At 48.9% G+C, this 24,008-nt stretch overlaps 10 protein-coding genes across 10 annotated transcripts; 5 read left to right on the top strand and 5 right to left on the bottom strand.

The window, feature by feature from the left end:
• Window positions 1-902: 902 nt before the first annotated feature.
• Window positions 903-1,601, top strand: FSUBG_12880 (UPS1 mitochondrial intermembrane space; the record flags this gene model as incomplete). The annotated part of the gene is made up of 1 exon (XM_036677713.1): window positions 903-1,601. One exon carries the CDS (start codon window positions 903-905, stop codon window positions 1,599-1,601), a length of 699 nt encoding a protein of 232 aa, XP_036531669.1.
• A 1,254-nt stretch (window positions 1,602-2,855) lies between these two features.
• On the bottom strand, window positions 2,856-3,305 carry FSUBG_12879 (glyoxalase-like domain protein; the record flags this gene model as incomplete). The annotated part of the gene is made up of 2 exons (XM_036677711.1): window positions 2,856-3,184; window positions 3,233-3,305. 2 exons carry the CDS (start codon window positions 3,303-3,305, stop codon window positions 2,856-2,858), a joined length of 402 nt encoding a protein of 133 aa, XP_036531668.1.
• Window positions 3,306-4,118: 813 nt separating this feature from the next.
• Window positions 4,119-4,713, top strand: FSUBG_12878 (LTP1 tyrosine-phosphatase; the record flags this gene model as incomplete). Its single annotated transcript, XM_036677710.1, has 3 exons — window positions 4,119-4,257; window positions 4,311-4,402; window positions 4,456-4,713. The coding sequence occupies 3 exons, from the start codon at window positions 4,119-4,121 to the stop codon at window positions 4,711-4,713; spliced, it is 489 nt and encodes a 162-aa protein (XP_036531667.1).
• Window positions 4,714-6,322: 1,609 nt separating this feature from the next.
• Window positions 6,323-7,871, top strand: FSUBG_12877 (CMGC MAPK ERK1 kinase; the record flags this gene model as incomplete). The annotated part of the gene is made up of 5 exons (XM_036677709.1): window positions 6,323-6,435; window positions 6,552-6,684; window positions 6,756-6,822; window positions 6,873-7,187; window positions 7,243-7,871. 5 exons carry the CDS (start codon window positions 6,323-6,325, stop codon window positions 7,869-7,871), a joined length of 1,257 nt encoding a protein of 418 aa, XP_036531666.1.
• A 399-nt stretch (window positions 7,872-8,270) lies between these two features.
• On the bottom strand, window positions 8,271-10,114 carry FSUBG_12876 (general amidase; the record flags this gene model as incomplete). The annotated part of the gene is made up of 5 exons (XM_036677708.1): window positions 8,271-8,383; window positions 8,438-8,578; window positions 8,630-9,286; window positions 9,336-9,747; window positions 9,797-10,114. 5 exons carry the CDS (start codon window positions 10,112-10,114, stop codon window positions 8,271-8,273), a joined length of 1,641 nt encoding a protein of 546 aa, XP_036531665.1.
• Window positions 10,115-11,276: 1,162 nt separating this feature from the next.
• Window positions 11,277-12,880, top strand: FSUBG_12875 (MFS pantothenate transporter; the record flags this gene model as incomplete). The annotated part of the gene is made up of 4 exons (XM_036677707.1): window positions 11,277-11,396; window positions 11,453-11,556; window positions 11,617-12,664; window positions 12,722-12,880. 4 exons carry the CDS (start codon window positions 11,277-11,279, stop codon window positions 12,878-12,880), a joined length of 1,431 nt encoding a protein of 476 aa, XP_036531664.1.
• Window positions 12,881-13,397: 517 nt separating this feature from the next.
• FSUBG_12874 (uncharacterized protein) lies at window positions 13,398-14,204 on the bottom strand (the record flags this gene model as incomplete). Its single annotated transcript, XM_036677706.1, has 2 exons — window positions 13,398-14,014; window positions 14,075-14,204. The coding sequence occupies 2 exons, from the start codon at window positions 14,202-14,204 to the stop codon at window positions 13,398-13,400; spliced, it is 747 nt and encodes a 248-aa protein (XP_036531663.1).
• A 2,648-nt stretch (window positions 14,205-16,852) lies between these two features.
• On the top strand, window positions 16,853-19,257 carry FSUBG_12873 (dynactin 5; the record flags this gene model as incomplete). Its single annotated transcript, XM_036677705.1, has 4 exons — window positions 16,853-16,891; window positions 16,944-17,462; window positions 18,127-18,600; window positions 18,646-19,257. 4 exons carry the CDS (start codon window positions 16,853-16,855, stop codon window positions 19,255-19,257), a joined length of 1,644 nt encoding a protein of 547 aa, XP_036531662.1.
• Window positions 19,258-20,759: 1,502 nt separating this feature from the next.
• On the bottom strand, window positions 20,760-21,314 carry FSUBG_12872 (preli msf1; the record flags this gene model as incomplete). The annotated part of the gene is made up of 1 exon (XM_036677704.1): window positions 20,760-21,314. One exon carries the CDS (start codon window positions 21,312-21,314, stop codon window positions 20,760-20,762), a length of 555 nt encoding a protein of 184 aa, XP_036531661.1.
• A 1,158-nt stretch (window positions 21,315-22,472) lies between these two features.
• Window positions 22,473-23,994, bottom strand: FSUBG_12871 (methionyl aminopeptidase; the record flags this gene model as incomplete). The annotated part of the gene is made up of 4 exons (XM_036677703.1): window positions 22,473-22,529; window positions 22,580-22,666; window positions 22,716-23,857; window positions 23,952-23,994. The coding sequence occupies 4 exons, from the start codon at window positions 23,992-23,994 to the stop codon at window positions 22,473-22,475; spliced, it is 1,329 nt and encodes a 442-aa protein (XP_036531660.1).
• Window positions 23,995-24,008: the final 14 nt, after the last annotated feature.

The following is a 24,008-nucleotide window of genomic DNA, read 5'->3' as shown; positions in this document are numbered from 1 at the left end:
CCCCCGGCTCGAGCCAACGGGTAGCATTCAGATAGCACCTCTTATGAATGCTATGTCATTGTGCAGACCAAGCGACATTGATTCGTCATACTCTTCCCCCTGTGGCATCGTGAGTCCCAAAACTGTCGTCATCTCACCAAACTCTGGTGTTGCAGTCTGATGACGCTGTGATATAAGTCACGTGTTAATCGCCACATTCTCTCCCCAGATCAACCGACCCCTCATCACGGACCAATCGGAAACTTGTGAGTTTCGTGTTCAAGAAGCTCTTGATTGGTTTAAACGACATCAATCAGCCGATTGCTCGTGCTTTTGCCTCCACTTTCTTCCCAAGTTCCTCCTCTTTTTTCTTCTTCCACAGCGAGCGGAGAAAGAAGCCCAGACTAGTCGAGTACTGCTGCTACTTCCAAAGTCTCGTGCTGCTTGTTCTGCTCTGCTCTGCTCTGCTTGTCGAGGTCGCGAGGGTCTCCAGATCTAAACTTGATCACTCCATCATCAGCTCTTTTTACTGTATTATTCTTCCCTTGTGTAAATTCTCTCGCGGCCCGACATAGCTGCGAGCTCCGCTTCTGAGTCCGTCTTACTGCTCTCTTATTGATTTCCCATATCCGGCTCCGTGCCCCCCGGAGATAAGATAGTACTGGTGCTTAAGCCGAGGCGCCGGCTCAATTTTCCGCAACCACCAACCTCTTCGTGATCAACTTGATCCAAGAGCATCATCGAGCTTACGCCTCATTGGCATAGGAATCGGGGTTTCATTAAGCTCTAAGACTTGTTTAGAGCTTCTTGGCAGAATTGATAGGTCAAGCCAATTGCCACTCGATCAATTGGACCTCTTCTTCTACGTCGCTTCTCTTCGATTCTTTTTTCTTGACGAGCATTATTTGCTCGAATCCGCGAAAATGGTTCTCACTCACACGACGAACCATAACTATAACCATCCATTCCCGACTGTCACTCTCGCTTATTTCCTCCGTTACTCCTCGCCTCAGCTAAACCCTTTCGCCGCCCATGTTCTCAGCACCGACACCATTGAGAGCTATGTCGACCCAAAGACCCGTCGACTTCACACAACTCGAATTCACCTGAAGAAAAGCCGAATGCCCGGTGCTGTATACAAGCTACTTCCTGCAAGTGTCACTGGTGGTGGCTCTGGAGACAAGGCTTCATACATTCTCGAGACGAGTGTTGTCGATATCAAGGAGGGTTGGATGAAGACGGAGAGTCGAAACCTCAATTTCACAGGCGTGCTTTCTGTCATTGAAAAGCAGGAGTTTAAAGTCCCTGCCGAGGGCGTTAACCAGAATCCTAACGAGACTGCTGTGACGACCATGGTTCAGTTTAGGTCAAGGCTCGGTGATAAAATTAGGGGCAAACTGGGACAAGCTCAAGAGGACGGCTGGTTCAAGAATGGTATCATTGGTGGCTGGGGCACGAAGGGTATCCAGCGCAGCATCGAGAGCATCGCCTCTACCAAGACGCAGGATCAAATGGGAAAAAGCCGAGATGGCATGAAACTCGTCCTCGAACGATTGCGCAACAATGGCGTAATGGGAGTACTCGAGACGATACGGCGAGAACGTCAGCGACAGCTCGCTTGAACGCATAACGATACGACCAACTGTAACAATGAACGACAACGGCCTCTGAGCAGCACAACCTCGGGAGGGAAAGGTTCCTGATGGGCTGTGTACGCTCTGTGTATTATTATTGCATTTCAACCGAGCCTGGCGTATGTGTCTTTTTTTGGGTAGGGGAATATGTGGAAGACCTGGAGATTGATGCTGGAATCGCCCAGCGGAGCGGGTGAGGGGACAGAATAACGTGCGATGACACGGCGCCTCGACTATATGTGGCATCCCCTCTCTTGTATTGTGTATGAAAAATGAATGGAAACAAAAATTCAAATAAGCTTATTCGTCTAGTGATTGGCCGTGTGGTTGTGAGATTTGAGCTTGCCTGGCAGTCTATTTGAGGTAACGAGCTTGGGTCATGTACATTCCAAGAGTTCCAGGCTCTTAGGTAGTCTACGGACTTACTTATATAGCAAAGGTAAGCATGCGAACCTTTGCTGTAGCATATCGTAGACTATGTCTAAGTGACGCTATCCTGCTCCAAGAACTAACTATCTCGTTGAGTTGTCCGTTTCGCTGCGTGGTTATACTCAGTGGTATCGGGCTGTTGTGAAATCTATTAGACAAGCTGGCAAGTATGCTAGACTGCAAAGAGCTATAGTTTTCACCCATGAAGGATACAGTCGCATCTGGCCTCGTAGGAGAGATACTGGTGCCTCTGATATCATTGCAGCTTGAGAGCGAGCGAGCGAAAGAGAGAGAGAGAGAGAGATCACTCCCAGAAGTCTTGCTATCGGCCGTTGTTCTACTGTCAACACAAACTATGAGCAAAGGCAGGCAGCGGAAGTTTGGAAGTCGCCTTTTATCACGCTGAGTTTTTATGATGGCTCTTTGCGGCACACTGACAACTCTTGTCTCTACTATAAGTAATAAAGATCACCGTTCTGTATCCCAGACATGCTAACAGCTGTACAGCTCACTCACGTAGTGCCATTCTTCTACGACTCTCCAGTTATTATAAACTTGAACTCCAACAAGCATCAAGGATCTCAGTGTTAGTTTCGAATTTCCTCCTATAACTGGTGCAGACACTGTTATTGAACTTGTTTTGATACACAAGTGCCTTGACTTCGACCCCTTAGCATCGTTCTGGACACCTCTATCAGATCACTCTGGGCGATTGTCGTTGAATACCTGTATCATACGAGGAGACGATTAAAGTGATGAGCAAAAGGAGTGTAGTCAATTCAAGAGCACAGATCGGTCATCCTAAGTAGAAGTTCAAGCCATCTGGTACACGGCACCAACAGATCCCTCAGTATCCTGAAAGAATCTATACAGGCCAAAATCGCCTTCTTTATCCTTCTCAGTCAACATTTTTCCTCCAGACTTTTCAATGATAGGCCCGATGCTGTCAACGTTTTCGACGAACCAGTAAACCATAAGACCCCCTTTTCCTGGATGGAAGTTACCAGTTCGGTCAGGAGCCTGCTGAATACCACCTGTCAAGCCAAGACTGGGGTTGAAGTCGAGTTTCCTGAACTCATCAGGACTCTTGTGGTCGGAGTGCTTGAAGTTGAAGTTGAATACAGTCTTGTAGAACTCTGTAGCTATAGAGGTGTAAGAGCAAGACAGACTAGCAATTGGCTAGGACATACCACGACTGACGTCTGTGGCAGGGATGCTCATCCAGACGGGGGTACCAAAGGCCGGTGGCTTCCACTCAGACATATTGGATTGTTGAGATGATGTTAAGAAGAATCAAGAGTTGTTTGAGATTGAAGGATGGAGAGTTCAAGTTCAAGTTCAGCCTGAGGCCATTGAGGTATCGAAGCCCTTTTTATAGACCATCTTGCTGCCTCTTCACTCAATGGATTTACGCTTATTCACATCGTTCTGTCGGATTGCTAGCTGTGAACCGTGAAGATGGGAAGACTTTAGGCCGATGGCTTGAGCTAACTAAGTAACGATGCTTGCACGGTTTCAACAATTGGAACGCGTTGGAGAAGCCATCTTGACAGGGATATCGGACGCCAGCTGAGCACGAGAGCACGTGCCGCTTAGTAAAGGCCATACAGTGTTTGGTTCACTGAAACTTGTTTATTTTTCGGATTATCTAGAGTGAATGAACGATCTGATGCAATGCCAAGAGATGGTGAGACATAGTGGCAGGCAGTTGGAGACTGAGAGGTGAAGTTTGGTTGTGCTATAGGTAGCTTGTCTATATCACCGGAAAATATTGATGATTATAATCTATCCTGTTCATTAGTTCAGCTTTTGATGGCCATGGCTTTTAATACTGTGCCCGTGCCCCTCCATCTCTCCACTCCAAAGCCTGGAATTGTGAGATGGCGGGGCACAGTAGATTAAGCGCATCGGGCCGTCACGTCACTCAATCCCATTGCGATCATCAGTATTTCGGTTCTTTCATTTTCCCTCCTTTCTCGATAAATAAGTTAAGCTTATTGTTACTTTTCCTTTTCTTTCTCGCGATCGACCTACGTACTCTGTTTCATATCACTGTATCATCGTCGAAATCAAATCATGCCAGACCAAGTAAACGTCCTCTTTGTGTGTCTCGGCAATATTTGCCGCTCACCTATGGCTGAGGGTATCTTCCAGAGCCTTGCCAAGGAGCCGAATCTCAAGGACAAGATTGGGCGCATCGATTCTTGCGGTACAGGTATGAAAGTCGGAACAAACAAAACGGAATTTAACTAACTATTCTTGCTATAGCTGCCTATCACAGCGGAGAACCCCCGGATGATAGAACCATGGCTACTCTCGAAGCCAATGGTATAAATGATTACGACCATCTCGCGCGGCGCGTATGTTTCCCTCCATCTCACCCGCATCGTAATCTTGCTGACACAATATCCAGTTCCACCCAAGCGATTTCAACACCTTTGACTACATTTTCGCCATGGACAGATCAAACCTCTCCGATCTTCACAGACTACAGAAGAACGCCCCAGACTCCAAAGCCAAGGTTATGCTGTTCGGCGAATTCAGCGGAACAAAGCGACCCGAGATCGTCAACGATCCTTACTACGGCGGAGACGACGGTTTCGCAAAGGCGTATGAGCAGTGCACACGGTTCTCCAAGAACTTTCTGAAGGAGATTTTCGGAGAAGAGTAAATGGCTGGATGAGATGATATTGATGGAGTTGGGGGGTGGTGATGGATTTAATACCCAATACTTGTACGTACATACAGATAGATGATCAATGAAGGGAAACGAGGTAGGCTATATATTAGAGGGGACTAGGTAGATTAGAATATTTATTGACACTTCAACAAAGTTGATGATTATTGGCTGAATGATTCCCAGCAAGACGGTTCGATTAAGTTGGAGGGTAGGTTATTCTATGTCGATCCTACAGGTTGTGTCTCAGAATCCATGAGGTCGGTTTCAGATAAACACCCATGGAAGCTGGTCTCGAAGCAAGAAAAAGAAGGAAACCCGGCGAACTTTTCTCTGGTGGGCCACTTCTCACGAGATGATGCAATCACAAGTTTGCTCAATATTTCTAATGCCTTGACAATGATCAAAAGAGGCCAGGAGAATTGTCAAAGACATCAGAAACAGTACCGTACACCATAATGTCACAGTCTGGGAGTTCAGTGACAGTCCCACTTGGCAAGCTTCAGCCCTATGATCCCAGGGCTGACGATGCAGCGGCCTAGTGGGCGGCCTTGATCTCGGGCTGAAGAACAGCGTCATTCAATTTGTCTGACTTCACTCTGAGTGTCTCTCATGTCTGTCATGTTGCATCGGTGATGCCGGACCCAGAGACTTTGATAACAACACGAGGTCATACTGTACACCTGGCAACTTGACGGCATTGGATCCTAATTCTCAGTGGAGGCTTTACGTGAGGCGGATCTCTCAGATGCCGGGTGAGATTGGATGAGATTGCTGACCATCGGTGATGGCCTTTAACAGACTCAGCCCCTTGTTGGCACAGGACGGCGTGCGGCTGGATACACGACCTAACGAAGCGGGAGGTGAATGCCGAGATACCTTCTCCTTCTCTTGTGTATTAGGAGGGGATTAACTTTGGACTTCGTAAAGGAACGCGTGTTGTTAAATCATCAAATTTGAGTCTGCGTCCTCTGAGAGTCCAACACGACAAGTTCCCCTTTTTGCAATAGATGAGGCCGAGCCGTTGCATGCATCATTGCGACTTGAGAACCAGGGTCGTTGTCGCGCGGCTATCAAGTGAAGAGCTTGATTCGTCCTCCCATTGGCCCAGTGCGTGTGGGGGCCGCAAGCCGAGCAAATCAGCCACATCACCAGGCGGTGACTTCGCTGCGGGGTCCCTTTTTTTCATACCTTAGCGGCTTCGGGCCACTGTGGATCGGTTCTAGCAGCCCTGAAAGCCCCTGCTAAAACAGCAACGCAATGCTTCGTCCAGTAGCAGTCCAGGGATGGGCTCAGCAGCTGAGGGAGCTATTTCCCATTCCACTCGTTCAACCCGCGGGACCCAACCAACCAGCAACATAAGGTAAGGTACATACCTACCTACATATATCGCAAAGACGTCGCTGACGGTTTCTTTGTCTTATTCTTACCCAGCATTTCTAAACTCTTCATCTTTATATACCTTGTCTTTCCCTATAAAGTTCACTCCTCAAGCGACGCAAACGGTCGTTCCTCTTTGACCAAAACCTTGTCGCATTCGAAGCTTCTATCTTCCATCTGCCCCGCACCGCATCCAAGATCATTATCAGACAGAACAGCCACCATGTCGGACCTTCAAGGACGCAAGGTCTTCAAGGTTTTTAACCAGGACTTTATCGTCGACGAACGCTACACGGTCACCAAGGAGCTTGGACAGGGAGCCTACGGTATCGTCTGGTGAGTGCGCATCCCGTTACTGCTCGTAGCACTCGTCTTCTTGCTTGTGCTGCGACTCCAAACTCGTTGTCTACCCCGCCGCCTCTGCATTTGCTGACGATAACCCCGCCTCTCAGTGCCGCCGTTAACAACCAAACCAACGAGGGCGTCGCCATCAAGAAGGTCACCAATGTCTTCAGCAAGAAGATTCTCGCCAAGCGCGCTCTGCGCGAGATAAAGCTGCTTCAGCACTTCCGAGGCCACCGCAACGTGAGTTCTGCCGAGGCGCAACGACTACCAGGGTCAAGCAAGGACGCGTATGCTAATATGTTCATGAATAGATCACATGTTTGTACGACATGGACATTCCTCGACCCGATAACTTCAACGAGACGTATCTGTACGAGGGTCAGTAACGAGCCGAGAAGAAACAGTGACTATAAGCTGACACAGCGTAGAGCTGATGGAGTGTGATTTGGCTGCCATCATTCGATCTGGCCAGCCTCTTACCGATGCCCATTTCCAATCCTTTATCTACCAGATCCTTTGCGGTCTCAAGTACATCCATTCCGCCAATGTGCTCCACCGAGATCTCAAGCCCGGAAATTTGCTTGTCAATGCCGACTGTGAGCTCAAGATTTGCGATTTCGGTCTTGCCCGAGGTTTCTCAGTCGACCCCGAGGAGAATGCCGGATACATGACCGAGTATGTCGCTACCCGATGGTACCGTGCGCCTGAGATCATGTTAAGCTTCCAGAGCTACACCAAAGCGAGTATGTGTGACCCGAAACCACAGTGCTAGTGAGTTGTCTTACTGACCCAATATAGTTGATGTTTGGTCTGTTGGTTGTATTCTTGCCGAGTTGCTGGGCGGCCGACCTTTCTTCAAGGGCCGTGACTACGTCGACCAGCTCAACCAGATTCTTCACATTCTTGGAACTCCTAATGAGGAGACCCTCTCTCGCATTGGCTCACCCCGTGCCCAGGAATACGTCCGCAACCTACCTTTCATGCCCAAGAAGCCATTCCCTAGCCTGTTCCCTCAGGCCAACCCTGATGCTCTCGACCTTCTCGACAAGATGCTCGCCTTCGACCCCTCGTCTCGTATCAGCGTAGAGCAAGCTCTCGAGCACCCTTACCTCCACATCTGGCACGATGCCTCAGACGAGCCCGACTGCCCTACCACATTCAACTTCGACTTTGAGGTCGTTGAGGATGTTGCCCAGATGAGAGGCATGATTCTGGACGAGGTTTCGCGATTCCGACAGACCGTCCGCACTGTTCCTGGCCAAGGTGGCCCCGCCGGTCTCCAGAACCAGCAGGGAGTGCCCGTTCCTCTGCCTCAGGGCAACAGCCAATGGACAGCGGAGGACCCCCGACCACAGGAGTATCCGGGCCATGGAAACACAGGGCTCGAGCAGGATCTCCAGGGAGGACTGGATGCCTCTAGGAGATAAGGAAACGTATTCGCGTATGATAAGAGTCGGGCAGTGTCTTAGAGGAGGTTCAGAGACGTCACTTCAAGTTCAAAATGAGAGAGATACTTTAGGACAGGGAAACAAGGACAAGGCTTGGTGATTTGAAGAATTTAATGCCTGATACTAGGAGGATGGGAAAGGGAGGAAATAGCTTCAAGAAGCTGATGAGGCATGCTTGTACACGGATTGAGGGTTGAACAGCGATTCCCTCGTCTTCGATTTCCATGTCTGTTTTTCCAAACGAGAAAAAAGATGAATACGATATTTCTTTATCTGTTACATGATTCGTGCCAGTCCCAGTAATGATGTTATTCTATACGATGAGTACAAGATCTCCCATTGTCTACATGCTGAGTGTGTCTATTCTACAGTTTCCCTTCAGCCAACAGTCTCATGTACGAGCTTGGCCATAGCGATGACCTTTTCTTCTTCTAATCTACGTGCAACGATTTGGAGACTAACTGGTAGTCCATGAACCAGCTCTGCGTCGTCTGTATAGTGTTAGTGACATTCGACCGTATGACTACCTAGAGTGGGCTACTCACATTCTTCATTGACAGACTTGCACAACGGGCTCAAAGGCTCATACGAAGCGTCGAGCTTGTCAACATCCTTATCGACGTTGATGCCTGTCGCAAAAGAGATAGCTGAGTAGTCAACGACGTTGAAAACACCAGTGTATGCGACTATCAATCATTAGTATGCAAATTCGCTTCACCAATGACCCAAGTACTTACCATGTCTTAGGCTTCCATGCTTTCCGGTACTGTATGGAGTCGTTGCACTGACGATAGCATCAATACCCGCCTTGTTCCAGCGGTCGAGATAGCGGTTCTGGAAAGCTGTTCGCTCGAGCTGAAGCCTCCACATCTCTGAGGTACTCAAATCTCTTGCGACTCGGTAGGCTTCCATCTCAGGTCTCCAAGGCTCATCTGTACGCTCGAGTTCCTTTCGGATAGTTTGTCCACCATCAGCAGTGAACATGCGCTGAAGAAGTTCACTGCCTTCCTTCTGGTCAACAGGATCCCATTCAATGATGGTATGTCCCGCCGCCTCGAGCTTCTTCTTCGCGATCTGGAGAGCTCGAGTTACAGGCGGTGTCGGTCGGACCATGCCGTCGTGCCACATGAAAGCGATCTTGAGCTTTTCAAGGAGCTGGGCTGGGCGCCAGGGAATGGGGAGACACTTGGGGTCGACGAGCCAGGGCTGAGAGTCGATAACGGCTTTGCTGTAGAGCTCAACGTCTTGGAGAGTTCGTGCCAGGGGGCCGTTGACGGAGAGAACGGCTTCTTGGCCGGGCATGCCAGAGCGACAGTTGCGCACTGGGAATCGACCTGCTGAAGGACGGATGGTGAATATACCAGTGCAGGCAGCGGGAATACGCAATGATCCACCTATAGCAGTGTAAGTTTATTGTTGCCCATGTGAGAGCGTAGAACTGACCAATATCAGACCCAACACCAAGAGGGCTTCCCTTGAATGCAATAAGGGCCGACTCTCCACCTGAACTTCCACCACTCGTGGTATTCCTATTCTTAGGATTCACAGTTCGTCCAAAGGTGTTGTTAACGGATTCCGCAATCATCATAGCCGTGGGTACATTTGTCTTGACGTAGAAGACAGCACCGGCATTTTGAAGAACTGTTGCAAGTGCAGAGTCAGACTTGGCTGGGTCTCCAACGTGAGCTGTGAATCCAACTGTTGAGTCAAGACCCTCAAGGTTGAAGTTGTCTTTGAGAGAAATGGGAAGGCCGTGGAGGGGGCCGACGGGAGTTCCAGTTTTGGCGAGATGCTCGTCTAGTTGACGGGCTGTTTGGAGAGCGCGTTCAAAGCAAGTCTCTGCAAGACAGTTTGCCTATCCATCGTGTTAGTACACCGCATTTCTCGTTATGTGACTGGCTTACAAGTTGATGAGCGGCAGATGCTCTTTTACAGAATGCCTTGGTGACATCCTCAGATTTGTACTCCCCTGAAGCGAGTTTCTCAAGGAGTTCAGCAGCAGTCAAAGATGTGATAGCGAGTTCTTCCTTGCTAAACCATCCTGAAGACTCTGGCCAAGTTGTAACATCAGCCTGGTCATCAGGGGGGAGAATATCTTTAGGAATGCGCCATTGTTCAGGGATAGAAGAGTTCAGAGCCTTGATCTTCTGGTCGCTGATATCCTTCCACGCAGGAGTGGTATCAAGGGTGGCTGTTTGTGTAGTGGTTGTTGTGAGAGTCATGATGGGCGAGACTATTGGTGTGCAGTATCTTGGGTTAGCCAAGGGAAGATAGAGAATAGAGGCAGCTTAAATCTAGTCTGAGATATCTCAGTCGAGGGCGTCACTTGAGGGTTGTATCAGTGTAATAGATATCTTTCCTACTTGGGTTATTGCCGGTCCGGAGTTAACTATTGGTGCACTAGTGATTTAGGTTCCCTTCCTGATGGGGAGAGGTATCAATGGGGCAAAAGTGTGGTTGTATGAGGGGAAATGCAGCTTATCACGAGGTGTTGAAACTAATGAGATACGAATATCTGGGGTAATACCAGATACTCGGTAATAGAACAAGGATCCGAGTCTGTTGGCTGATAGCTATATCTTTGATATGTTTGACCATTTTGGGTGAGTATATCCGGCGAATGGTTAGAGGTTCGCCTAACTATAGTCTATAGCAGACATGATGAACTACTCCAACTCCAACTCCAACTCCAACTCCAATTATACCAGTAGGCAGACTTTTTGTCTGCAACACCGACTACTCGTCTTTCTAAGGACAGAGAAATACAATTATTGGCATATGTTACTCCGGTAACTTGTCCAATTAGACTATCTTTAATGTCAGCTGTTTTACATATCAAACCCCCAGTCTCCATCGAGATACCCAAGTAACATCCGCCAAACTTGCACGGCATCTCCTATCTCACTAACAAGGCCCGGAACCTATCTACCAGGTTCGTATAGATACGTTGCCGAAAGAGGAAATGAATCAAGCAATCATTTGCGGAGAGAACTCATATCTTCAGGGATGATCAACGCCGTGCACGTTCTAGCCTATCGCTTCCCCGCAAATTCCCATTTTTTTGGTTGCTTATCGTTTCGGTAGATTAAGACTAGGTAGACTTGGCCGAAATCGTTTGACTTGGTCGCTCGCTCGCTCGCTCAACTCACGCGACTTGACTCTGATACTGCAGCGGGATAGGAGCGTTGCCAAGGTCGGTATAATTGAGTCTTGGGAGACTAATACTGCCAATGACTGACTACCTATCTCTTTGTCTGCAGCTTCACTCGGCATGTATAAGTAGACCAGGTCTCGACCCCTTGGTTGTCACTCTTGATCATCATCATCATCATCATCATACTCATACTCTCGCCACTTCAGACTCTTTCTTACAAAGTCGCAAATATGTCGTCGAAACTGAAGGAGTATCTTCATGTTGACTACAAGCCCGGAGAGAGACGTCTTGTTCAGAAGATTGACTTTTTCATCTTGACCTTTTGTTGTTTGAGTTACTTTGTCAACTACGTACGTTGCCATACCCTCTCTCTCTCTACCTGTTGACTCATGCTGATTTTATATAGCTTGACCGAAATAACATCAACAATGCCTACGTGTCTGGAATGAAGGAGGACCTCGGGTTTGAGGGCGATCAGTTGAACCAGATCTTTACTTGCTTCACTGTTGGGTAAGCTCACATCCATCTCATGCTCCCTTCTCGCCATAAACACATTCTAACAAGCCACAGCTATGTCATCGGCCAAGTCCCCTCAAACCTCTCCCTCCAATACATCAAGCCTCGCATCTGGTTCCCTCTCATGATGGTTCTCTGGGGCTGTCTCACCATGGCCACTGCTTCCGTACAGAACCCCAGGTCCATCATGGCAATTCGCTTCTTCCAGGGCATCTGCGAAGCGTCAACCTTTGTCGGCACCCACTACATCCTCGGATCTTGGTATACAGAGAGAGAACTGGGTAAACGAAGTGGTATTTTTACGGCTTCTGGCCTGGCGGGAACTATGATTGGAGGGTTCATCCAGACGGGTATTCACTCAAGTATGGATGGTCGAAATGGCTTGACCGGTTGGCGATGGCTCTTCATTATTGATGGCCTCATCACCATCCCTGTTGCTCTCTACGGCTTCTTTCTGTTCCCTGACACACCGCATACGACCACCGCCTTTTACCTCTCCGAAGAGGAACGAGCCCTCGCCATATCCCGTGTTCCCCCCGCTGAAGAGCGACCTAAACTCACTTTTGGCTATGGAAAGATGGTTCTTACATCGTGGTTTTGGTGGGGATTCGTTATTCTCTGGATCATCGCCGGTGAGACCGAGTCCTTCAGCACCAACGCCCTCTTCGCTCTCTTCCTCCAAAACCATCCGACCGAAACATACACTGTCGCCCAGAAGAACAACTATCCCAGCGGCGTGCCAGCCGTTGGTATCGTATCTACGCTGTTTTGGGCAACATTGACCGACTTTCTGTCTGGAAAGCGATATCTTGTTGGATACTTCATTGGCCTCACTGGAATCGCCACAGCTATCATGGTTTTGGTTGCTTCCAAGGATCCTACAAACCCACATTCTACCACGGTTGTATTCGCGGCTTACTACTGGGCCGGTTCTGTCTACGCGTGCCAGGCTACCTTCTTCGCTTGGTGCAACGATGTCATGCGTCACGAATCAGCTATGTTCCGTGGTATCGTCTTGGCCGGTATGAACACGGGCAGCAATACCATCAATGCTTGGTGGAGCATCGTCTTCTATGGTGCCTCAATGGCTCCTTGGTTCATTGTAAGTTTATATCATCCAATGCTGAATAGCGTCGACAGAGCACTGACATTTCACCAGCGAGGCATGTGGGCCATGATTGCTGTTAGCATCGCCATGATCATCTGGTGCACGGCTTTGACTTACAAGTGTCATAAGTACATGACCAACGTGGTCATTGCTTGCGAGAGAGAAAGCCTGGAACATGAGAAGCAGGTTGTCGGCAAGGAGGATGCTTGAGTGGCGTGTTTTGTACCATCTTGCCTTCTACGATGGATTGTCTAGCGTTCTTTGCGATGGGAGTTAGTTGATATACTTGAAGCGCCTTTGTACATCTCAGTTGCTCACATTGGTATGCCATATCATTCACGGTTTTGTGAGAATTCAAGATTTGCCTAAAGGACTTGATGCAATGTATTTCCATTTGACAATGGCTAACTACCTACTAACCTTGCTTCATTCCACCCCATCTTGACTAACCAATACGCCCTTCAATTCCTTCGTATCAAAAGCAAAACGCCAAATGTTGTTCCCTAAATGTCCTCTGGGGTAATGATGCATTCACACCCGTAATAAACCATGGTATCTGTTCCCAAAACCCGAGATTTTGTACCAGTAAACGATCGTCGTGAAACGTATGAGTATCCTATGTAAAGCGATTGTGACCTTTTATAAACTCCGATGAACCGCCGTTCTATCTGACTAAGAAAATATATGATTAAGAAGTGAAAGATGAAAAGTCGTGACTGGTTATGGTTTAACCGTAGAACCAGTAGAGGGTGCTGTAAGAGGTGCTGTCGGTGCCCTTGGCCTTGCAGCCGTGAGATGCACCTCCAGCAGTCATGACGCGGTAGACGTAGGAGACGCCAATGCTACCACCGGCATCGCCGAGGTAGAGCCAGTCAACAGCACCGGTACCATCAGGGCCAGCGGAGGCAGTAGAAGGAGCCTTGATACCGTCGAGTTTCTTGCAGACGAGGAGCTGGTTGGCCTTGTCGAGGTCAAAGGTAGGAACTCCAGCAGCGTTGAAGAAGTGATGTCCGAGGTAGGGGAGCTTCTTCTGGACGCCTTGGACCTTGAGATCCTGCTTCTTGGGGAAAGGGTTGGTGGTAGAAGCTCCGACGCCGTTGGTGTTGAGGTTGAGAGGGACCTTTCCGGTGCTGAGAACATCACCAGTGAAAGAGGCCCATTTGTCGGGAGTCAGAGATGAAGGACTTTGGCCAGGGTAGAGATGAGTGATGTCGTAGAGAACAGCCAGAGCACCGATGGCAGCAGGAGTGGCAGCGGCATCAGCGCAAGTGTAGTTCTGAATACCGAAGCCAAAAGCAATGTGCTTGAGAGCCACGCCTTGAGGAGGAGCAGGGAGTTCAGAAGCTTTAAGTAATGTCAGTGAAACTGGGGATATATAAGTCAGTCGGTTGAGCTAAGACTTACCACCACCGTTGACTGGGAGGACAGGAACAGGCTTTCCAGGCTTGCAGCTAGAACCAGCTCCAAAGGTAGCAAGCGGAGAAGCCAGAGCCAAAGTGGCAGAGGCAAGGACGAGAAGGGAGTTGGCAAGCATGGTTAATGATGATTGATGTATGTAGGAGACCGAAAGCAACTTTCTGAGACACCGGACTATGACAATGCGTTTAAGGAGGTAAAAGATGGTGTCGATCGTGAGTGAGTAATGGGAATTAAAGCACCAACAACGACTAAAGAAGCAGTGATATGAGAGTAGAAAGGGTGATAGAGGGAGAGCAGAGGGCAGTCTTGTATACAATCGGCGGCAACAACGAGTACAAGGGCGGCAATGCTAATAATAAACGCAACGAGCAAGGGGTCTAAGTGGATGGGGCGTTTCCACCTGGGCGCTTATATTGAGAGTTGGTGTGGTGAGTGCAGAAGAAAAGAAGCGGGGATAAGAAATGCAGTGGTTACCAGAACCAGACAAGACTTGTAATAATAGAAAACAAGAATAGAAGGCGACTAGAGAGAAGCGAGTGAGTTGTTGATTGTGGTTCAAGAGACGAGGTCGTGATAGACTTTATATACAAAACAGTCAAATTCTACTGCGCCCTATCTAGGCAGAGTTTGAGATAGACACGAAACCCCAACAAACGGAACAGAACAAGATAGTTTCTCCTTCGTTTCTGTTTCTTGCCTCGCCAAAAACTCAGAGGAAAGCGATGCAGGCAAACAATCCATGGACTAGGCCTCGAAACGCGGGCGGAGGCGAGAGAGAGTGGAGGAGAGGAGGGTGTAGGGATCAAAAAAGCCATCTAGTTAGTGCAATGCAACGCTGTTCGCTTGGGGCAAGGTAGCAAGGGAAGGGAAATGATCTAAATGGAAGGGCGGCCGCGTTGAGAGGCGACCCTAGCGCGGGCGGAAGCGTCGTTTTCTGGAGGTGTAAGCAGGGATCATAGTTGTATTCGGCTTGGTGTTGCCGTCAGCAAGAGTCTCGTTCGTCTCAGTTGAGAGCCTGAAATGTCAGAGGAGGAATGAATAGGGAAATGGCTAAAGTGGTTAATTAACAGAGTGTTTGATGTTTACGGTTTGGTTTGGTTCGTTTTGTCTTCATCCTATACTACTACCTCTCATCAACGACCAGAGGATCAACCAGTCGCCGTCGATGAAACGCAGAATCGCCCACCGTCGTCTGAACTTGTAACCTCTCAGGTATCAACTCTTGTAATCCTTGGCTCAGATCGGACAGAGCATCTTCCGCCCTGCGCCCCGCGGGCCAAGACGGCAAGTCGTTGTCTATGTTTATACTACTACTAAGACAAGGACACTATATGTTATAAGCGGGAAAGGGCAAGGATGCAAGAATCGTAGGAGAACAAACACAGCTATCCAATATTATAAGCAAGGTCCGGGTTCAGGTCCCCGGGGGTCAACCACCTGCATCTAGAATGTGGTATTAGAGCATGTACAGATGTGGATGGGGGCAACGAGTAATGTACTGTAGGGGATACGGATACGGAGGAATCTAATAGTTTCCAAGAGTCTCACCTGAAGATGAGAAACGTGGACAAAAAGTAAAAAAATGAGTGAGAGAGAGAGAGAAAACAGACAGAGAGTAAAAAGCCATCTCATCTATCTCAAACATCGGGCCCTGGCAGTTTCAGCTGTGTTCTAGTGTACGCTACTGCACGAAACGACCGAGTCACTTTATATCTCATTTCCACTGCATTCTCCTCACATGAGTGCGTATTAAATTATTAAATAATTCAAATTAAAATCCAATATTTCGAGAAGTGCAATAATTAATCGAGAATACAGAAGCAGAGACGAGAATAGACAAGAATTGGGGAAATTAACCGCTCACAACCGCTCCGAGAGCTATAAGTGGTTCATTCGGCCGCACCCTTCTCTACCTAGGTAGGCTTGCGGCACGGGAAGAACTGCACTTTTTTAGCGGGAGGTTGGAGTTCCGTGTTCTTTAATCGTATACAAACTAATACTGTTTGCGTTTAGCCCAAAGGATTTCTCAGTTGAGTCAGTTCCTTAGCTTACGGTTAGCTTATGGTCAGAGTATCATTGGCTATCTAATTCGAGGAGTTGAGTTGAGTTGAGAGAGGTTGGTGTAGGACAAGACTCAATCGGACCAAGTGTGGGAATTATAGCAATCTTGTGACACACTCGAGATGTTTGTTGTATGCAGGTAGTAAAATATGGAGATGATGCTTGTCTAGGTGTTGGTTGTCAAATGCATCGCTTGTTGGGTCTATTTGCTGTTGGTCATGACGGCGCTTGAAAAGGCCAAGCAAGGTATGTAGGTATTCAACGTTGGCTCCAACGTCTTTCAAGGCTCAGCAAGGCTTTCTTTGTTCTGAAATAGCATCATGTTGGTAAGATTGTATTTTTGCCAGCTCATTACCAACTGTACTGTAGTTTTCTCCTCTGGTTATCTCTTTGCTCCTCCATTCAGCAGCAAATTAGATTCTGTTACACAGCATATCATATGATTCGATAATTGCAGCATCTATTTACCTCTTACACGTTGTCTTGCCTTTGCCGTGCCTTGGCTTTACTGACTGCATCTAATTGAGGCCCCCCCCTCCTCCCGTCGCCTGGCGTACATACCTAAGGTACTGTGAATGCGGCCCCACTTGTCCATGACCTCGGCCTAGCGACCGGTCGCCAAAACAACCTATTCTCTCTTCCATCTCCGTCTCTGTCTCCGCCTCCGCTCCGGCCCTCCACCGGCTCCAAGCACCGCCCATCATGTCTCGCCGAGCTCCCAAGGGCGAGTACATCGAGACCGTGAGCTCCTTAAGCGCTATGTATCACTCGATGCTAACATTGCTTGCTATAGGACACAGGTAACAAGGTCGCACGTAAAGCTGTCCTCGTCGGTACTCAAAACATCATGCTCGGCGGCAAGACCGTCATTCAACCTGAAGTCATGATCCGCGGTGATCTCGCTCGAACAGCCACATCGTCATCCTCTGGCAGCTCGCCAGCCAACAACACAGCCGTCGCCATCGGCCGATACTGCTTCCTGGCTCGAGGTGTCCTGCTGCGTCCACCGGGCCGCATATACAAGGGCGCTTTTACATACATGCCCCTACGCATAGGAGACCACGTCTTTGTTGGCCAAGGGACAGTAGTGCAAGCTGCAGCTGTGGGAAACCACGTACAGATTGGAAAGGGGTGTACGATTGGAGAATTTGCTATTTTAAAGGACTACGTCAAGGTGTTGGATGGGACGGTTGTGCCGCCAAGTATGGTCATTCCGAGCTTTTCTATCGTTGCGGGACAGCCGGCTCAGGTTATCGGGGAGATCCCTGAGGGAGGTTATGATGAATTTGAGTTGAGGGATATGTACAAGACGGTGGGAAATAATCCCCATCCCCCAGCGTCATGAGAATATCGCCACAGGGCATAAGATTGGGCCGGTGTGCAAATCAGCAGAGGAGGCAACGAGGTTGATGAAACACAAGACCCGAAGGAATGGGTCATATCTCAAGTCGGGAAAATACACAGCTCGCTCCCGACTCTACAGTACTCATTGAGACGACGGGAATGGACTCAGGCAGGATTTATGCCCGAGGTTCAGTTGAAACAAAGGAATCTGTCCATTCTGGCTGACCTCGATGGCCAAAGCCAGGCTCCAGAGCATATAAACAAACAGGGCGATATTCACGGGACGATCAGTTTAGTTATTCAGATAAATGTCAATGATACCCTTTTATGCATGCGTAGTTATTCTATTGTTGGTAATTTTCGTCTCCTATTGTTTCCACACTCCTGTTTCACTCTCGCCAAACGTCATCTGACCAACAATCAACAATATTATGCCGTAACCACGACGATACGGTCCGAAGTTGACAATACCGCTATTGTCCGTCTGCAGTGCTTGGCCTTCACTCTGCTGCTCCGGTTTCTCATCCTCTCGCACTTATACTCACACCATTCTTCCTCTGCCTCCCATCATCAATTCCAGATACATATCTCAGCCAGATCCTGTCACTGGCTAGCAACAAATTCTCACTCAGAACGACACCATCAACAGTCAACAAGCCTCAGCCATGTCTCCCCCCGAGCTCCCCTCCAAGCTTGTCACCGTCCCCTGGTACGAGGCTCTCAACGTCGAGGCCTACTCGCGCAGATCCGAGTCATATCCAGCCCCTTTCGCTCTGACCGTCCCTCACGCCATCATCCGAAACACTCATCTCTACAACCAGCTCCGCTACGCTCACGAGCTCGACAACCGATCCCTCAAGGACGTCATCGCTCCTCTCTGTGAAGAGATCGCGCAGTATCAGAAGCAAGACAACAATGAGATGTACGGCCTCTCCAAGACCATCGTCATCAAGTACGGCGAGACTTCTCTCCGCGTCATCCGTCGTATGTGGGACCTCAACCTGGTCTACAACTCTCGCCCTGAGATCCCTGGCGACATCCCTCTTGTTTTCTCTCAGGGCACTTGGTCTGGTACCCTCCGCGACACTGTTCTGTACCGTATTCATGTGCGTCTTCTTCGCAATCAGCTCAACAATGCTCTCGCCGCTTAGTATGCCGAGGACTTCAAGATTGCGAATCACAACCAGTTCAAGAACGGTGCTTACGTCACCGACGTCCTTACTCAAGATCACCGCGACCGAGTCGAACGTGCCGACAAGGAACGTGAGGTCCTGTCCGCTGTTTGGCAAGAAGTGACTGAAAACTCTAAGCTCAAATTCTCCAGCTCTACGTGCCTAGGCATGACAAAGGAGTCTGCCCTGGAACTCTGCGCCGAGACTGTCGAAACCTTCCATGAGAGTCTTGATAGAATCTCAGATGACAAGGAGTATGAGATTTATCATGGGGATACAGAAGAGATTCACCGCCATCAGGCCCGTCAGCTGTTGCATATTGCCGCCCGAGCAGCTGCCAACTGGGAACCTCGACAGCCTGGATCTTCGGACAATATTCTTGCTGTGTACTGTGAAGACATGCTCCGACGCCGTAGGAACGAGATCCGCAAGCAGAATGCAGAACTGCGACAGCAGCTTGAGGCCATTCTTGGAGATACTCGTGGAGGACAGGTCGGGATGGGCAGCGATGGTGAGAGCGAATATGACAGCGATGATGAGTCTGAGGATTCTGAAGATTCTGATGTTCCTATGTTTGGCCACTACAACTAAGGACCACTCTTTCATGACTCCTTACAATTGGTGTCTCGTTTGTATTACACATCGCCGAAGAGTGCTCCGTTTCTTGACAAAGGATTGGCATTGGAAGTTCAACAAGGTCTTTCCGCGAGGATTTGATAGCGCATGGCAAAGAACAGAGTATAGGTCTGGGATTGGGGCAGACCATTGCAAATTGTATAGTTGCTATATCATATAAATGAAAATACTGGCTAGCGAACCTCTCGTTGGTTTCATATTATATTCCCAAAATGAATGGGCTGGCTGCTTATCTTGTAAAAGTTCATCATCCTCATCTGGCGCAATCCCTTAACGCCTCTGATATCATGACAAAGGAGGCCACTAGAGCGCGATATTCTCTTTCAGGTAATACTTTTGAACCATAAGGACTTGACACAACTCAGAGGTTCAATGGTGACAAAGGTTGCTATGGGTTTGTCAAGCACACAAGCTGCCACTAGGTATTGACTTGAGATCCGAGAGCTAAGTAGTCCGGTTTGATATCTCATTGACCTGTTCCAAGAAATCCCAAGTGTTAAACAAAACCACTGTGCCAAAAGCCCTACAAAATGTAAGGTCCCTACACTAGGGGCCTAAGGCAACAGGGCTTATATTTTGTACAACACCAAGCCTCAAAAGATTTGTAACCTGAACTACATGACACTCAGGAACTTTTCATAATTTACTTTCCCATAGGTCGGACCAACACCAAATTCCGTCTTAATTCTGCAAGCCACACAACAATTCAAAAAACAGAGTTTCATCCAAGTCCATTCTGATCATAGAACAAAGCATCGACTTCCGACAATCCCATCTTTAGACTTCCCTAGTCACCCACCCCCTCAAATTCCCAAACCGGCTGCTGCGGGGAAGGTAGGGTCACGAACCACCATTGCTCGGCCGGATGGGAACGGAGAGTCAAAGGTGTGAGCCATTCGGCACTAGAAATAGCGAATGCCGGGCAAAGGCCGTTGAGAAGCGATCAAGTGTGGGTGATTACATATGTTGAACCGAATCGGCTATTCTAGATTCAAGTACCAAGGATACCAGATAGTAGCTATGTAATCAGACATCACTTGGGTTGGAAAACCAATTATAGTAATAGGTTTCATGATTAAGTATTCTAATCAGTGACTCTATCAAGAAGCCCGTTCTAGGCGATGAACCCGAGGCAAGTCCTCGGGGTCCATAAGCTCTCGACTGTCTAATAGACCGGGGGTATAGTCCGAACAACTCCAAAACGCAGGGCATATGTATCATGCCGAAATGAGCAAAATCCTCTTTTTATGTATAACTTTTGAACAACCGTCTAAACGCCAGTGAAATGCTGCAAGTGTCATCTACTCCTCTTTTTTAAGTATCGCGCGCCCGTCTTTTATGCCGTGTCGTCGTTAAATAGTGTAGCGGTGAGTAGTGGAGATTGGTGTCGTGTGCAACCCTTGGAGATAAGGGACTGCGGGTCGGAGATAAGGCGTGATTCATACGTGATGGTAAACTCATAGAATCTGGCGCGCCTTCTCCTCGGCGAAAGCCTTGCGACTCATCATCAGAACGCGCTCGAAGCCCTCACGGCCCTTGACAGCGTTCTCGCGGAAGCGGGACACCATGGTGTCTTCGATGCTGTTCTTGATTCGCTGCCAGCCACCGCAGAGAGCTGTGATGTTGGCGTTCTGGATGAACTGTGTTTGGTGGTCGCCAAGGGGCTTGTAAACGACCTCCTCCTGGACGTTGACGAGGTTGCTCCACGTCAGGTTCTGGCTAACCATTGTAACGGTCTTATTGATGGGGTCGACGTAGCTAGCCTCGTACATGAAGCTCTCGTCGCCAGTGCCACCAATGATAGTCTTGATCCAATCTGGCACGGTTTGCTTGCAGGTAATCAGACGCTCGGTGCGAAGAATACCGGTCGCGGGATCGACTTCGCGGGAGAGGGTGTCGACGGCAATGACATGCTCAGACTTGTTGTTCCAGGGGCCGTACTTTGTCCAGTTTGCTGTGGACACCTCGTCCCAGGAGTAGTTGTATGTGACCTTGTTGCTGAAGACCTTCATTTTGATGGATGGATGAAGACTCGTTGATGTTTGTCGGGTGTTGTTGCGGAAGAGAGAAGTTGCTCGCGTGGGAGTCAGAAACTTTTTTTTCCCCCTTCAGGTGTAGAAGCTAAGAGCTTATCAAAGAAAGCAGAGACTCGTTTTTGTGAAAGAGTCAAAAAATCAAAGATGTAAAAGAAAGTAGACGCCTCTCTTATTATATCAGTCGCAGAAAACGAAGATATACAAGATGCTCCAGTGGCGATGGAGAGTGACGGAAGTGAGGGTAAAGATGAGCGCTGGACGGGGATGGATGGCAATGGATGGCGATGCGGCCTTTTTAATTGGGGACACCGCCCTGACTCCTCCTCCCACCTCTAAGAAAAAATTATCCCATGTGAAGGAGGGTACTCGCTATCGCCGGCCATCGGCTCTGGGCCCGAGCACATCCGCGTTCAGCCACTAAGCCCAATATGACACATGACTAACTCTACACGGCAAAGCCTCTCGATCGCGATAAAGCCTCGGGATATTGAGAGGCTATAATTGGCTCGGTCTGCAGGAGGAGGTCGGAGCTCGATTTCTGGTCTCGTGCATTGCTGGAAGAGCGACTGTGCCACAGAGTGGCGAGTGCGTCAATGATGGGGAAAAACCGGAGAACGATGAAGCTAAGCGTTGGTGATCAAACGTCACGCATTGGTCAACTTGTCACTGTGAGGCTCGATATGGGGAAGGGATTAACGCGGGTGAGTAGATCAAATTTCAAGGGTCTTGGTCCTTGGAATGTACAAGAATCGATACAGAAACTCAAGATAGCATCAGTCATTTTCTATGGTACGTATTCCAAGATTAGATACATAGATCGATAGCTGTCAGAATGGGCAGTTGATTGCATTAGGTGTCATAGCTAGGTATGCAATTTATCAACGTAGCAATGCATAACCTGCCAGGTTCTTGCATACGTAATGATTCTGCTGCATATTCAGGCCGTAATGCTTCACCGTTATGCCATGAATCAATCTGCAAGTCTTATACATCGTTGGCTATGCCATACATTCTAACGTAAATCATATTTTGTGTTTATTTACATAGTCAAACTTGTTCGCGTCGAAAGAAGAGAGTCATATTTCAGAGTCCATCTCACAATCCGCTCCATGACATACCTCGTAGAAGATCCGTCTAGTAGTCATCTCCACGGCTGATGACCTCCTTCACGGTGGGTCGAATCAGAATGGTCTAAGATCTGTTAGTCACTATCACCACCTGCACGTCAATGAATCACTTACATGCTCAAATTGAGCAGTGTACGAGCCCTTCTTGTCACACAAGGGCGGGTACGCTTCGACGATACCAGCGTTGACCAGATTGTTGAGCTGTAAACTGTCAGCAATAGTTCTTTTTCTTATCGGCATCAATACATACTCCAAGTAGATACTTGTCCTGGCCAAGACGGTCCAGGTAACGACGGCAGAACGGCAGAGTGCCAAAGTTCTTGTTGATCACGCTGAGCAGCGACTTGGCCGAGCTCAAGCGGAGATCAACGTGCTGCGAGTCTCCTCGCTTAGCATAGTGCGACGTCTCCATATCGTCGCGGACGTATCCGTTACCAGTGCTTCCAAAGGTCTCGATGGCAAAGACATCGCCTTCCTCCATCTTGGTCTGATCGTTACTCTTGACGATGGGCACGGCCTTGGTTCCGTGGATGCTGTAGGGCAGAATGTTGTGGCCTGTGAGGTTGCGGATACTCTTGACGGGGTAGGTGGTTCCATCGATCTCAACCTCGAAGCTCTCCATGGTCTCCTGGATGACACCTCCAATTTCGCCGACGCGGGCATCAATACCGGCCTCGCGAATACCGGCGTTAGTAGCCTCCTGAACGGCCTTGAGAAGATTGTCGTACTTGTTGTCGAAAGACATAGTAAAAGCAGAGTCAACAATACGGCCGTTGACGTGGACACCGAAATCGACCTTCATGACATCCTCCTGCTGGAGAACCATCTTGTTACCGGCATTGGGAGTGTAATGCGCGGCGCAGTGGTTAAGACTCAGACCACAAGGGAAGCCCATTCCAGCCTTGATGCTGTCGCCCTCTTCGAGTCCAGCGTGTCCGGTAAGAGCACGAACACCATCCTCAATGCCCTCGGCGATCTGGGTCAAGGTCTGTCCAGGCTTGACATTCTTCTGAGTCCACTGTCGAACCTGGCGATGAATCTCGGCTGCCTCACGGTAGTCGGCCAAGAAGTCGCTGTTCAGGTTATCGAGATGGCGCTTCTCCTCGTCGGTAGTTCGGTAGTTGTTCTCGTCTTTGTATTCAACCTCCTCTCCATGAGGGTAGGACTTGTTAGGGAACAACTGGCTGACCTGGACTCGAGGAGGGTCGCTCTGGCTGGTAGGGTTCTTCTTCTTCTTCTTCTTGGGCTTTCTCTTCTTCTTCTTTTTGGCGGCTCCCTCGGCGGGAGCAGTGCCGTTGGCTTCGTCTTCGGAATCATCTTCGCCGTGGTCGTCTCCGGCAGCGTCGGTCTTTGATTGTGTGTTTGCGCCGGGCTTCTGAGAGCCATCGGCCACTGCGGGGCAGCCGTTGTCAGTATTTTCTGGTCCAGACCTGACGTTTTCACATGATAGTTCACCGCTGAGTAGACCGTATACGTAGGAACTTACCGTTGAGCTCCTTGAGAGCTTCAGTGGGGACTTGAGCTGCCATCTTGGCTAACTGCG

The sequence above is a fragment of the Fusarium subglutinans genome (assembly GCF_013396075.1).
Source record: "Fusarium subglutinans strain NRRL 66333 chromosome Unknown NRRL66333_c0000295, whole genome shotgun sequence".
Lineage (NCBI taxonomy): Eukaryota > Fungi > Ascomycota > Sordariomycetes > Hypocreales > Nectriaceae > Fusarium > Fusarium subglutinans.
The sequence above is the reverse complement of the archived record's forward strand: the minus strand, read 5'-3'. Positions and strand labels throughout refer to the sequence as shown.